Raw genomic sequence first — 14,184 nt, forward strand, 5'->3', positions numbered from 1 at the left:
AATGAACTAGACAAATATATAAAAAGACTTGATGCAACAAATTTACCATCCTCAATGTTTTATTTAATCTTTTAACTAATTCCAATTTATTCCTATACATGATTACCATTTTCAAATGCTGTTTGTCCACTTCCCTGAACACTGCACATGATTTATAGTGACTTTATCTTAACTCATATTTTTAACACCGTCTTTTCATACAGGAAGTGGGGAAAAAAAGGTAAATGACAAATGGAGAAAAGTCACAGTGTGAGTGATGCAGTAACAAACATAGTAGAGGGGTTTATACAAGGCACACATGGCAAAGTTTGCCACGCCGATAAACAAGCAATGCAAAGTTTACAAAATGAAGGTCAGACCGCAGTATTGTTAATGTAAATGACACAACTTTCATTTGCTGAGACATGATCACAGTGGGTTAGCTGTTGGAAAACTGCACAATAGTTCCTCTTTCATCTTTGATGAATTGCTACAACAGATATGAAAAGTAATAACACATGTGATATGCATGCATTAATGTTTTATTGTACTTATTGACAACAACTGGTTGGGTTCCCACTTTGCAGCAACAACTGCAATCAAGTGTTTGCGATAACCTGCAAGTTTGGTCCATTCATTTTTGCATCCTTGTTGTAATTCAGCCACATTGGAGGGTTTTCCAGCATGAAGCATGAAGCGCCTTTTTAAGGTCATGCCAAAGCATCTCAACAGGATTCAGGTCAGCACTTCGACTAGGCCAATCCAAAGTCTCCTTTTTGTTTTTCTTCAGCCATTCTGAGGTGGACTTGCTGGTGTGTTTTGGATTATTGCCTTTTTGCAGAACCCAAATTGGTTACAGATTGAGGTCACAAACAGCTGGCCGGACATTCTCCTTCAGGATTTTTTGCTCGACAGCAGAATTCATGGTTACATTTATCACAGCAAATCTTTGAGGTCCTGAAGCATCAAATCAGCATCAGACCATCACACTACCGCCACCATATTTTACTGTTGGTAAGATGTTCTTTTTTTCTAAATGTGGTGTTACTTTTACACCAGATGTAATGGGGCACCTTCCAAAAGTTGAACTTTTCCCAAATGTCTTGTTTTTTCTTTGTTGTGGGGTCTTTTGTGACCTCTCGGATGAGTTATCGGTGTGCTCTTAGGGTAATTTTGGTGTCCACTGTTACATGTGTTTGCCATTTGTAGACAGTTCTTCACACACCCCACGTTGGGTTGGATTTGTCCCTTGAAAATAAAAAGTTTAAGGGGCAAACACCTTTTCACATCACTGTATACTACTGTGGGTTGTTGGAAAAACTACTTTTTCAGTACTTTTGCATGGTATCAGAAACAGTTTAACCAGGGGGCTCTTGTTTAATTTACTGAGAATTTACAGAAAGAAGAAAGAAAACTGCAATATAAATCTGAAAATAATGCATCACTTATCCCATTTAGAGCATCTACATTGTCCAAAGCAGTGCGATCTCACAATGCTAACAAAGAAAAATCAATCACGCATTCCAAAATGCAATCACCCAACCTTCCAAAGGTTTTCTGAAAATCGGATAAGTCGTAATCCTGCACACGGAGAAACAAACAAACAGCGAGACAGAGCCTCCTTGGCGGAGGTCACCAGTCAAGTGACACTGAGTCACATGTTATGCTGAGTGGTCAGCTGACTCACAGTGAGGCTCCATAAAGCCTTCGACGCAAGACGCAGTCTGCGTTCATTACACTTCCGTTCGTTAGAGGAAAACAGCGGAGTCATGCTGCTTCTAAGCCTCCTTTTCGTGTCGTCAGGTAATGTATGAGCGCTAAACAAAATAAACATGGATGTTATGCATATGTTCAACTAGAATGCCAGTTCACATTGTTGGCTTTTTAGTCGACTTACTGACAGTTTTTCAACACGAGAAGGGCGGAAGCGACATGGAATGTCTGTGGTAAACACCAGTCAAATTGTATTCTTCTAAGCCGGTACTACTACCCACATAAATATATTTTTTAGAATCATCAGGTAGTCGAAGAACATGTTGTAATTGTGTGAATAGCTTGTATAAATATTAAGCTATCTGATGTATTGCAGGCATTCCTGTTGCAATAGCTTTGTTAGCATGAAAGCTAACAGCTTGTTATCAGTTTTGCCCTCATTATTAAAGGTTGTTTCTGTTGTGGGTTTTGACTAATAAGAGGTAAAACCGAGACGAGATACCACGTCGATTTTGTTATGTGGACATTTTATTTGGTCGGTTGTTGTGTTTTTATACACGTGTTCTTGTGTAAGGAAAGATTTGCTGTCAACAAATATAACCTGACCCGTTTCCATGCGATCCTACCACTAACTTTCAATTCTCTAAAAAGTAACCACACTTTCATTTCATATTTTCAAATGATCACAACCCTGTACTGTTTGCCTTTAGGCACTTCTGTTTTTGTAATTCTGCTTTTAGTGTATTCCTATACGTGTACTTCAGCCCCCCTACAAATGTAAAGCCTTTTTTGAGGGGTGGGGGCACATTGATCAGTGCTCTAAAAGGAACCGATTTATCCTTAGTTTGTTTCCAGTGAAACCGTGGCTCATTGTAATGTGTTTTTACTACTTGAATTCCACCACTGGTCTTGAAGCTTCCTTGTACGGTGCTTATCATGTGCGGATAAACACTTTTGTTAGGTGTACTTTGAACCTTTCCATTCTTGCATTGTTCGGTGGTGAAAATCTTCTGAAATCAGTCAATTCAAAGGCTTGGCGGCCTTTTGAGATGTTCAGTCTTTTGATAAGCAAAATCCTTCTTATTGGATTGTTTTAAAGCCAGCTACATAAAGAAAGTCTTTGGACTTGCAAAAGCACATGCTTTAGTGTTCATCTTCTTTATATAGTTTGAAGTTGGAACATTTTGTTGTGTGGTTTGATAACAGCTTGTTTCTTCTGACTGGTCACATGACTCGTAGAAACGGGGGGCAGGGTTTCCCGAAGGTTTAAAGTGTTGCCTCATCTGTTTTACAAAGTCTTTCTCAGAAGCCTCTCGCATTTGCTACTGATTACAGTATTTAGGTCTGGAGCATACATTACATTGTCATGATCATTTTGTTGTGGTCCTGTTTTAAAATCAATTGGAACCCCCTCAGGTTGCTGGTTTGTCTCTTGACAAATATTTAAAAACTGATTCAATCCCACAGGACATGAATGAATGAATGAATGTGTGTTGGTTCAAACTGGCACCATCAGAAAGCATTTCTAAATGTAACTGTCACTGTCTTGCGTGTGTGATATGGTGATGGATATACGGTGTTCTGCTGACTGAACTGATTCCTGTTTTATAAGATGGACAGGTTGTTGCTTGTTTGTGTTTGTTAGTCAAGTCTGCTTGTGATTGTATTCCCTGGTTATTGACCCGGAATGCTATTAAATAACTCTTGAGTATGCACCTCCAAAGTCAAACACACATGATGATTGAGTTTCAAGTGCTTCATGCTGTCACGGTTTTTCAAAAATGTGAGTAAATCATGCTGTTCAATATGGCAGAATATTAGTGCAAAAATTACATATTGAAGCAAATGTTGGATATTTTCTGCATATTGTCAAGCATAAAATAATTGTAATATAAATGCCGTTGAAGGAAATTAAGCTGCATCAAAATGTGAATGTCGTATTCTACATTGGTTACTAGATGTCACTAATTGTTTTGTGAGACAAGCACCAGACTTGATCGCCATAAGAACACACTTTTATTGCAGGTTTGAATTATCTCAAAACAGGCACAGCAATAAACACAATCATGATCAATTACCCAAAGGGAAATGGGGGACAAGCCATCAATCAAAGGGCTGCAAAATCCTGTGGCGATTGATGTGCTCTCCTATTATTTGAATGGCACATGAATTGTAGTCTTTAAGAGCATGTTGCAAAGGGTGTCTTCCAGCTCAATCAGCGTTTGTTGTCTTTTGCAGCTGTGGCCATCCCTCTCCTGGGCACAGAGCAGTGTGCTCGTGGACCCCCTTACTGGTGTCAGAATGTGAAGACTGCGTCTCTGTGTGGAGCGGTGAATCACTGCCAGCAGAACGTATGGAACAAACCCCAGATGGTGAGACTTTGGCTTCCGTTTTTCCATTTCGCATTTACTAGTTTTACTGATGGAAAGTTCTAATTGTATGCAGTACTAATCTCAATGATATGGTCTACAGCAGGGGTGCTCACACTTTTTCAGCATGCGAGCTACTTTTAAAATGACCGAGTCAAAATGATCTACCCACTACAAAAATGCAAAACATCTATTTATTTTCAAATGTATTGAGGATTATTTGTACGTACAATGTATGTTGATGTACCTTACATAACCAAATGAGCCAATATTGCAAAACACACATAATTAACTATTAACATTTTTTGTAATTACCTGAGTTTACTTTGATGACTTGCACTGAATTGAACCAGCCAGGGATGCATAGTCCGGACAGTAGCTGCTGATAGCCAGCCTCAAGCACACTTCCAAATGTTTATCAGTCATGGATAATATCCGTATCATAATATCCGTATAATATTCCATATCCGTATGGAAGTGATATGTTTTTTGCCTTTTTACTTGGTCCAGCTCCTTCACTCATTTTAGTGACCATAAACTTTAGCGAGGGCTTAAAATCTCGCAATTCGCCGACTAGCTTAGCACTTTGCATCGCTGTTTACGCATGAGCGGTGACCTAAAGGTCAAAATTCAGTTGTCATCTGACTGGTTGTCCTGTATGTCAATCAAGTAACGGGGATGGATGATAGGCTGACATCGTAAGTTCTGCTGCACTTAGAGACGTTGTTTGATTTGATTGGTCACCCGAAGGGCAACATTCAGTTGTCATCTGAATGGCTGCCCTGTATATCAATCAAGTGACGGCATTGATGCTGGGATGATATTTTTTTAATGTCACGCCGCGATCGACCAGTACCACCTCCGCGATCGACCGGTAGCTCGCGATCGACTTAATGAGCACCCCTGGTCTACAGGGAGTGCCATGCAAATAAGTCAGTATCTTGTGTCTTGTCTGTTTCCAGAAAGCTGTGCCATGCGACTTGTGTAAAGAGATAGTCATGGTGGTCTTACAGGTTTTGAAGGACAATGCAACACAGGTTACAAATCATTTTTTTTTACCTACCCCCCCCCCCCCCCCCCCCCCCATTCTACACCCCAGAAAGATATAGCTGATCATGTGATTGCAGGCGGAAGTTCTTGGCTACATGGAAAAGGCCTGCCAGCTCATTCCTGACAAAGGTTTGAGTGCAGAGTGCAAGGAGATGGTTGACAATTACTACCCCATCGTCATCGGAATCATCATTGGAGAACTGGTGAGGGATTGCATATCATCCTGATTCACTTCTACGTATAAATGTCAAATAAGTGTCCTGTCAGTGAAGTGCAGAGACCTGACCGAGGGCTTTTGATGGGGAACTGGCTCAGAGTTTAAATAGAAAAAGAGAAGTCATTGTGCAATATGCATCCTTGTTTCAACTCGCCTATTTTGATGAACTTTCAAGAACTTAGTCTTTCATGCATTTTCAGTCACTTGATAGTGTTTTTTGGGGTTTTTTTTCTTCCACATTTTAGGATGATCCCGGTGTGGCTTGTGGCGCAATCGGCCTTTGTCGCTCCCAGCAGATGGCCCTGGCTGAGTTACATCAACAGCTCCTGTCCAACGAGATCCCACAAATTGACCTTTCCCAGCAAGCAACACCATTCCTCCTCAATGTGCCACAGATCCTCTATCCACAAGAGACTCCCCAACCCGAAAAAACTCCAGTAGAAGTACGCAATCAGTTCCTTGATTCCATCTGCACCCATCATTAAACATTGCTCCCCCTTTCTCTCTCTCTCTCCTTAGGGAGCTGCTGATGTGTGCCAAGATTGCATCAAGTTCCTTACTGATGCCCAAGCAGAAGCCAAGACCAACTCCTCATACATAGACACTCTCATTGAGAATATTGAGAAGAAGTGTGACCAGTTGGGACCCGGTTTGTCTGACATGGTAAGCGCCACACTTTGTCAGTTACCAAACTTTATGTGTGGAAAAAAATCAATTAATCACTATAATTTGAAATTGTTCAAGAGGACCTATTATGCTTTTTCCACATTTCTGACCTATAAATGTTGTATTTGGGTTATGCCAAAGCGTTAGATAACAAGATTTGCACATTTCTAATGGAGTTCTACTGAGGTCAATGTAATCCGAACTTCCTTATATAGGCTGCAGGTTTTCTGCACTTGGTAAATGCTTATGAGGAAGTCCTTGAGAGCAGTTGAGTGTGACCAATCACAGAGGAGTGGGCGTACCTAGAGGAGGGCTGGGGGTGGAGTAAATTAAACAGACAGTTTGGGTTGACAGCAGGAAGTCCATGAAAACACTGGTGCAGAATGATGTGCAGAATCTGGAAGATCTAGAAAGCTTTCTATGCGGGTTATGTGTAGCTGCTCTGTAGAAGCCCACAACTCAATACAAAGCGCAGAAAATTTGCAGTAGGTCCCCTTTAATAAATCATGGTCACATTTTTTGTAACTTAAGCCTTAAGAGTTGTATTTCTTCTGGTGATGTTGGTAATTTTTGATGATTTGACACTTGACTTCTCCCCATGCAGTGCAGACAGTATGTCAGCCAGTATGGTGTTCTTGCTCTTCAGCAGCTTTTTGCGATGGTGAGTACTCCCACATTAAGTGATAAGCCAATATTTTTACTTTGCGCAACATTTATTTATAATAAGTCTTTCTAAAAACTAAGAAGATGAACTGTTTTCACATTGCTGACACTTTTTGTATCTTCAAATTGCTCTCCCTTCTACATTTCACTTTTGCCCCTTTTATATAAATGAGTTTCCTTCATTCATGTATTGCATTGTTTCTTCCTTCCCTTTTGGCTTTGTGCTGCTGCTCAGGAACAGGTAGGTCTTGTGTGTCCAGCCTGAAGCATTTTAACCCCTAGCTATTGCTACTTGTGTTGGTTAGACTTAACCCACACGGTAGAGATGCACATGGTTTGGAGGTGTACTGCTGTATTAACCTTTTACGTTTGGATGCTTTTAACAACCTTAATGTGCACATTTTAGAATTGTTTGTTCAGATGGAATGAACACATGGAACATACGTGTGTGTGACATGTTCTTCAGTCTTGTCTTGTTTGATCAATTGAGTCAGCTGACACTTGTTATAACCACCATTTTTAATTTGCTGTCCATTGGTGTTTGGTGTTCTAGCTGTTGAAGTTGGGCTAAATAGCACTCTGCAGATGTACACTACACAGTGTTTTTTGCATGTCACTACAGCAAGGTGCACATTGGTGTCAGGAGCGCCATACATGGACCTGTCTTTATCTTCTGTCCACAGAAGCCCACAGATGCATGTGCCCATGCTGGTTTCTGTAGTGCCGTGAAGAAGTCTGCTCCCATGGTGCAGCTGCAGCCTGCCAAAATGTTACCTGCAGCAAAGACCTTGCCTGCTCTCAATCTTGTTCCTGCCACCAAAGTGGAATCTGCCAAGTCTGCAAAAGTAACTGCTGATGCCTCTCCCACATACACACAAACACATTTTGGGATGAGATGTAATTATCATAGCATAGCATCGAAGCATAGTTGCCTTCCACATAGACATGCAATACACAATGTATCTTTGTTTTGTAGCGTATGGTGCGGGTTCGTGAATCCCCAACATGTGCAATCTGCGAGTTTGTGATGAAGCAGTTGGAAGCCATGTTGGAAGATCAGACAACTGAGGTAGGCTGTGTACCCCTAGCTGAAGCCTGCACAGAGTTGTTTGTTGTACTCTTCCCCCACCCCACTTTGATCAATCTTTTACCATTGTTCCAGGAGGAGGTGATAAAAGCTGTGGAGCGGGTTTGCACATATTTGCCATCCAGCCTGACTGGCCAGTGTAAGGACCTGATTGAGACATACGGACAGGCCATCATCGAGCTGCTAGTGCAGCAGGTTGACCCCAAGACAGTCTGCACGGTGTTGGCGCTCTGCAATGATGCCAAGCGTGCATATGTCCGTAAGTCTTTTACCTTTCTCTGCATTAGGTAAATAATTTTTATTTTGATGTGAAGCCTATTTTACTTTACATTGCTCAGGGCATGTACTTTTAGTTTAATCACATTTTAATAATGTCCAATTTTTCTAGCCTTGTGGTAGAACAGCACGTAAACCTTTTTTCCCCCCAGCTGCCCTTGATGTGACCACCTACAAAGTTGGTGGCTACTGCAAGGTGTGCAAGATGGCCGTCGCCTACATTGATGGAATCCTGGAAAAGAATGCAACTGCGACGGAGATTGAAGATGCAGTGAGAAAAGTTTGCAGCTTCCTGCCGGACTCCTACAAGGAGGAGGTCCTGAGATGCACACTTGACACCCACTTTGTTTAAACTTGGAACTCTTTTCAATCTGATATTTGAAATAACCTGTGTGTCAACAGTGTGACCAGCTGGTTGAACAGTATGAGCCCATTCTTGTGCAGCTACTGCTTCAGATGCTCGACCCTGACTTTGTGTGCCTGGTGAGTACTTCAATACAAAACTATCTTCAGGTTGAGGTCCGGAAACCTGACTGTTGACAAGTTAAGAATCATGTACCGTATATCTGGGTTTATAGAAATTGGGTGCCTGTCCTGAAGCAGTACGCAGGATGCTGGGAGTCGAGCAATGCAGCCTGGGACCTTCATTCTGGTGCAGGAGCATGAAAACAGCCACCCAATGCGATGTGGGTCATCTAACAGAATTTAATGGTTGTGCACTCATCATGTTGTTGACACCTTTTTCTCTTTCAGGCTGTGGCTCACTGCAGGCGCCATATGTGGGCATAGAAGAGGAGCAACACAAACTGACTTTTGAAAACTTTTTTTTTTTGGGAATTAACTGCATTGCTGCTTCCTACTCAACTATTGTTCTTTTCTCTATTAGACTAAATATGTTTAACATAATTTGATATGATTTGTGACCTGCACTGTCTTTCCCCTCGGTGGCCGGGGTTAGTTACGTGTCTACTGACTGGCTTGCATTCTGAAAACAGGCCAGTTCACCAAGGTTTTGCATATTTAGGTTGATTTTATTTTTTTTTGTGTCCTGCTTGCTGGTCTGATCATATGTAATAAATGTCACGTTTTACACGTAGGTGCAGAGTCAACAGCCAGCAGGCGGCTTTTCGCCTAGCAGTCAGAGCTAACACAAACTGTTAAGTATGACAGACAAGTGTAACCTTTAGCGGTGTGTTCTCTTCTAAAGCAAATGTTGATCTTTGTCAGCCAGAATGTTTTACTGTGCATTGTTTTTGTTTTTTTAAGGAGATGATATAAGGTAGTGAGACGGCCTTGGTGTGTTCCTCTTGTTGTTTGCACTTTCCCAACAGTTCGTAAGTGGTAGCTTTTTCTAACATACACAAAAGCATCTTGTGTTCTGCTTTATGTCCTGAGCCAGCTTATATTTGATCTGCTAATTTTAACTATTAAAATAATCCCACCCCCTGGAACTGAAATTGTTAGTTTGTCATCTTATGGACTCCTGGTTAAAATGTTAAGACCAGTTAGAAAATTGCACAAATTTACATTTTGCACTGTTGGATCTTAAGCGGGTTCTAAGTAGAGCTTAAAAATGCAAAACAGTGGGAGCGAGACAATGTTTGAAATAGGCTGATCAAAGTTAAGACCTTTTTTTTTAAAAAGGGGAAAACCTCACTTGGACCAGCAGCTCCGAGTTCCCCTCATCTAAATCCAATTGAAACCACTTGGGGATGGATGGCGAAGGAAATTCACAAAAATGAACATCACTTCCAGACAATGGATGACCCCAACTGAAGCCATCTTCAACACTACCATTACTATGTATTTGTAATGCAATACATACATTGGCATTTTTCATATTCCGATTACAACAATTATAACACATAGTGTCTTGTATAGCTTTAACGACAGTTGTAACATTTGCGTGGACTAAATGACCAACTTTGGTGGCTCCCAGTGGAATGAACACTCATTGCATTTTTGAAATGATTAAAATGAACTGGAATATTTTAACTGCGTTTGGCTGGCGACCAGTCCAGGGTGCACCCCTCCCATAGTCTCCAGCATACCCCCGCTACCCTGGATGGATAAAAACACAACTAAATCAACATTATTTAAAAATACAATTATAACTATAAGCTCCGACTACTATAACGCAATCAAAATACTAGTTTACACTAAAACTAGCTTTAAACACGAATGCCATACCCCAATGTACCCACTAGATGGGGCAGTATAGTTACATAACAGGACAACAGGCAAACGATGGAAGCATTGATTTGATGACCATCCACTCGGCGAAACAACATACCCATTCGTCATTTATCATTTATTAATATCACTTTGCATTTAAATTAATGACTTGGCGTGTTCATCATTGTCATTTTTAAATGTCTGACTGTATGCAGTCACAAGCTTTTACATGATAATTTGTGTTTGTTTTATGACCCAAAATTGTGCTAATCCCTGTTTTTGTTTTGTTTTGTATGTATTACGTATGAAGTAATGCAATTTAAAGTAAATATTGCTCAAAGTGCAAATGCTCCGGTCGGGAAACGCCCACCGCTGGCATTGGTGGAAAACGGGGAAACTAAAAAATATACTCTAATGTAATTGGACAATATAACACGGAAGTGAAGAAGTGACCAATCGACTGGATAAAAGCACTCACCGGTTTGAGTGGACGGTCCAGTGTGCTTGGCCTTAACATCCACTAAGGCAGACACATTTGTTTTACACAGCAATTTATCACAAATATTGTTGACTATGGCTGCGTATAAGCTGGTGCTGATTCGCCACGGAGAGAGCAACTGGAACCAGGAGAATCGGTTCTGTGGCTGGTTTGATGCTGATTTGAGTGAAACAGGGGAGAAGGAGGCGAGGAGAGGTGGGCAGGCCCTGAAAGGTGAGCGAGGATTTATCATACTTTCTCGATACAATGACATAGGTAATGAATGACGTCTCTCCCCCTTGTGCAAAGGTGAATACTGCTTTATTTTGTTACCCTATTGGTATAAGACAATAGAGAAAGAAATTAAAAAGTGTAATATAGGCATGTTTTTGCAGTCATACACTTGTTTTACTGCTCAGTACTGCACTTTGGGTACAACACATTTAGTGCTGTACTGCCAAGTAGTGGTGACATGCTTGTTTCTGAAGATATCAGATTAATATAGCTTCGGCGTTACAATACAGCCCAATAATTGTCCCTCGAAGGAGTAAACCCCCTGTGTTTCATATCTCACTTCTGTGTGTTGTGTGTCCTGCAGACGCCAAATATGAGTTTGACATATGTTACACCTCTGTGCTGAAGAGAGCCATCAGGACCCTGTGGCTGGTCCTGGATGGCATTGACCAAATGTGGGTGCCCGTGCATCGTACCTGGCGTCTAAATGAGCGCCACTATGGCGGCCTGACGGGCCTCAACAAGGCAGAGACGGCTGCCAAGCACGGTGAGGCTCAGGTGAAAACCTGGAGGCGTTCGTTCGACATACCTCCTCCGCCTATGGGTCCTGATCACGAGCACTACGCAATCATCAGCAAGGTAAAGGTAGCATATACGCGCAAACAAGGAGCTTTGTTGGTTTGTGAGGCAAGAGTACACATTGAGCAACGGACTAGGGGGCTTAACAAAAAGGTGTACACGATTTGAACATGCTTTCTCCAGTCAGGAAACCAAGTACAGATAAGTGAAATCAGCAGTATAGCAAAGCCTCAATGGTATTACCTAAGAGCATGTGTAAGAGGAGTTAATATATGACTGCAAAGCCTGGGGTTAAAGTTCAAAGTTAAGTCAAAGCAGAGCCCTACCGACCCAGTAGCCTCTATATTGGAGTTTTCAAAGTACAAGACTTAGAGGAGGTGCAGCAGCTTGAGAAGAATAAAGACAAACACCCTTTTCCAAACTTGCTAAGCCTACTTCAGCTTGGATTCCTCCACTAGAGCGTAAACAGACTCTCTGAGGAGCAGGGAATCGGAGGACCCAACTGTGTTCTATTCTCTGAGGGGAAGTCGAGCATCATTTGCCATTCAATTGGATTAATTCTGGGATGCCGGTCACCCCGGGATTGCATGATTTAATAATAATAAATAGGGGTGTCACAAGATCTCGCAGGATTACAATGTGACAAGTTTTCTTATTTGGAGAATATCTGTTTCCCTCGAACACGGCAGCCAGAGGCCAATCAGAATGTGGAGTATGGCAATGATAATATATGCATTATGGAAGTGGAAGTGTGCTAGCCATTATTGGAAGTGTTTTACACACACCTAACTTTGTGTTCCCACCGTCAGCGAGTGATGTGTGGATGTTTTTTCATGGGAGTTAAACAGCTGCGGCGTGTGTTACTAGCAGAAGCTGCAGTGATTCTACATTTGATCAAAGTTACTTAATATTTATCAGCTCAAAACACATAGATGTGTGGATTTGTCTGCATACTTAAACAGCGTTATCATTAATCACCATCAACATTGGAAACGCGTGTCTGCTCGGAGCGGGTGTCCAACTACCGTGCACCGTGACTGCCACAGCAGGTGGCTCCCCCTGCTGTGTATACGTATATAGTAATTACACAGTTCATGCAAATAGAACAATACTTTCCCTGCTCTTTCTGGTTTATTTATATGTGACATGTTCTTGGTACAGGATCGTCGCTATGCCAATTTGACTGAGGATCAGCTTCCTTCCTGCGAAAGCCTAAAGGACACAATCGCCCGAGCACTTCCCTTCTGGAACGAGGAAATCGCTCCTCAGATCAAGCAGGGAAAGAAGGTGCTCATTGCTGCGCACGGAAACAGTCTGAGGGGCATCGTGAAGCATCTGGAGGGTGGGTGCAGTTTTATAAGCATGACTGATATATGTAAAAGTATTCTGTTCAGTTATTTTCAGTGGACCGTAAATCTGTACTGCAATACAAGCTGTACAGTGTCTACTCTAAAGTATATGCAGGTTTACTTTCTATAGTATTTCTGTTGTGCTTTCCATATAGGAATGTCAGATGAAGCCATCATGGAGCTCAATTTGCCCACCGGCATTCCCATCCTTTATGAGCTGGACAAAAACCTGAAGCCTGTGAAGCCAATGCAGTTCCTAGGAGACAAAGAGACCGTGCGCAAAGCTATGGAGGCTGTGGCCGCTCAGGGCAAGGCTAAGAAGTAAAACATGGCTGTGTTCCTAATAATGGTGTTTTTGTTTAATTGGAATTCTGGACTTGCAATGTTCTGGGAAAATACAGTTATGTCAATAGTATATAAGGCCCAGAATTATTGCTATCTTGAATGAAGTATTATTGGCTTAACTTGCCAGTGAAGGTAGTGTCTAATCTGTGCACTTCTTTATTTAACTTATGATCAATTAAATGTGTTTCACCAAGATACTATTGTGTACTTTTGTACATCTTTGGCTGATTATCAAATGAATGCATATAAAAACAATGTCAAAGAGCTTTTTATCTAAAGCTGACAACAAAAAAAGTTATTTCGCACTTATTGAAGCTTCTATTGTGGTCATTCCAATAATAATGAAAAAATGAGGGAAGAAATTTGGCAGCCCTTCTCGGGTATGATGTCACATGTCAACTGTCTTTCATTGTTGTGTCTTGACTGTGTTGCTGTCTGTTGCCTTCTTGAATAATGTGCTTGTCCTTCACTGTATAATTGTTGCATTTGCACAGTAGTTCTCTTCCATAGTGTTACAATGGTGTATAAAATGAAACCAATGTAATGCAATGTTACTGCTCCTGTCTTTTATTTAGAGTTTTCATTTTAATTATCTTTTATTCTTGTTTCTTTATTTTAATTTGATTAAATTCAGCTGGAACGATCATGTGCTGCTTTGCAAACTATATATTGGCACTGTGCCTTGAGGCCTCTTAGGCCATAGACTGGCATCAAGGGCTGAGCCAGTCAACGTCGCCACCATATTGGATGGGGCAAGGCTCCACAGTAAATGAATACAAGTAAATATTAATAAAGCACCTTTCTACAAAGAAATATAAATTAATTCCTCTAGTTGATCCATTAACACACTCATATATTTGGAATTTTTTTGTACAATGTAATTATTTATGCTGCCTGTTTCCCAAGTATATTAGTGGTTGTGTGAATGTATAAAGGAGGAATTAACTTATTTGTATGAAAGTAAGTACATTGACTTGTATTCATTTACAGCTTAGCCTTGACCC

The 14,184-nt window shown here is 41.2% G+C and overlaps 2 protein-coding genes across 2 annotated transcripts; both read left to right on the plus strand.

Moving 5' to 3' along the window:
• The first annotated feature begins 1,616 nt into the window (after positions 1 to 1,616).
• On the plus strand, positions 1,617 to 9,471 carry psap (prosaposin). Its single transcript, XM_058059108.1, has 14 exons — positions 1,617 to 1,782; positions 3,931 to 4,064; positions 5,024 to 5,098; positions 5,189 to 5,314; positions 5,574 to 5,771; positions 5,848 to 5,991; positions 6,599 to 6,655; positions 7,341 to 7,502; positions 7,634 to 7,726; positions 7,820 to 8,003; positions 8,173 to 8,336; positions 8,423 to 8,503; positions 8,599 to 8,706; positions 8,774 to 9,471. The coding sequence occupies exons 1-14, from the start codon at positions 1,749 to 1,751 to the stop codon at positions 8,807 to 8,809; spliced, it is 1,596 nt and encodes a 531-aa protein (XP_057915091.1). The 5' UTR covers positions 1,617 to 1,748; the 3' UTR covers positions 8,810 to 9,471.
• Positions 9,472 to 10,324: 853 nt separating this feature from the next.
• Positions 10,325 to 13,836, plus strand: LOC131107919 (phosphoglycerate mutase 1). Its single transcript, XM_058058396.1, has 4 exons — positions 10,325 to 10,907; positions 11,272 to 11,546; positions 12,648 to 12,828; positions 12,991 to 13,836. The coding sequence occupies exons 1-4, from the start codon at positions 10,769 to 10,771 to the stop codon at positions 13,158 to 13,160; spliced, it is 765 nt and encodes a 254-aa protein (XP_057914379.1). The 5' UTR covers positions 10,325 to 10,768; the 3' UTR covers positions 13,161 to 13,836.
• The last annotated feature ends 348 nt before the right edge of the window (positions 13,837 to 14,184 follow it).

This window comes from Doryrhamphus excisus, chromosome 20 (genome assembly GCF_030265055.1).
Source record: "Doryrhamphus excisus isolate RoL2022-K1 chromosome 20, RoL_Dexc_1.0, whole genome shotgun sequence".
Taxonomy (NCBI): domain Eukaryota; kingdom Metazoa; phylum Chordata; class Actinopteri; order Syngnathiformes; family Syngnathidae; genus Doryrhamphus; species Doryrhamphus excisus.

What these genes read in the sequence shown, in the direction of transcription:
- psap (XM_058059108.1), top strand. Translation starts at nt 1,749, where the DNA reads ATGCTGCTTCTAAGCCTCCTTTTCGTGTCGTCAG. An exon ending in CCTCCTTTTCGTGTCGTCAG is followed by an intron (nt 1,783 to 3,930) that starts GTAATGTATGAG and finishes TGTCTTTTGCAG; the next exon opens with CTGTGGCCATCCCTCTCCTG. An exon ending in CGGACTCCTACAAGGAGGAG is followed by an intron (nt 8,337 to 8,422) that starts GTCCTGAGATGC and finishes GTGTGTCAACAG; the next exon opens with TGTGACCAGCTGGTTGAACA.
- LOC131107919 (XM_058058396.1), top strand. Translation starts at nt 10,769, where the DNA reads ATGGCTGCGTATAAGCTGGTGCTGATTCGCCACGGAGAGAGCAACTGG. An exon ending in AGGTGGGCAGGCCCTGAAAG is followed by an intron (nt 10,908 to 11,271) that starts GTGAGCGAGGAT and finishes TGTGTCCTGCAG; the next exon opens with ACGCCAAATATGAGTTTGAC. An exon ending in ACTACGCAATCATCAGCAAG is followed by an intron (nt 11,547 to 12,647) that starts GTAAAGGTAGCA and finishes TTCTTGGTACAG; the next exon opens with GATCGTCGCTATGCCAATTT.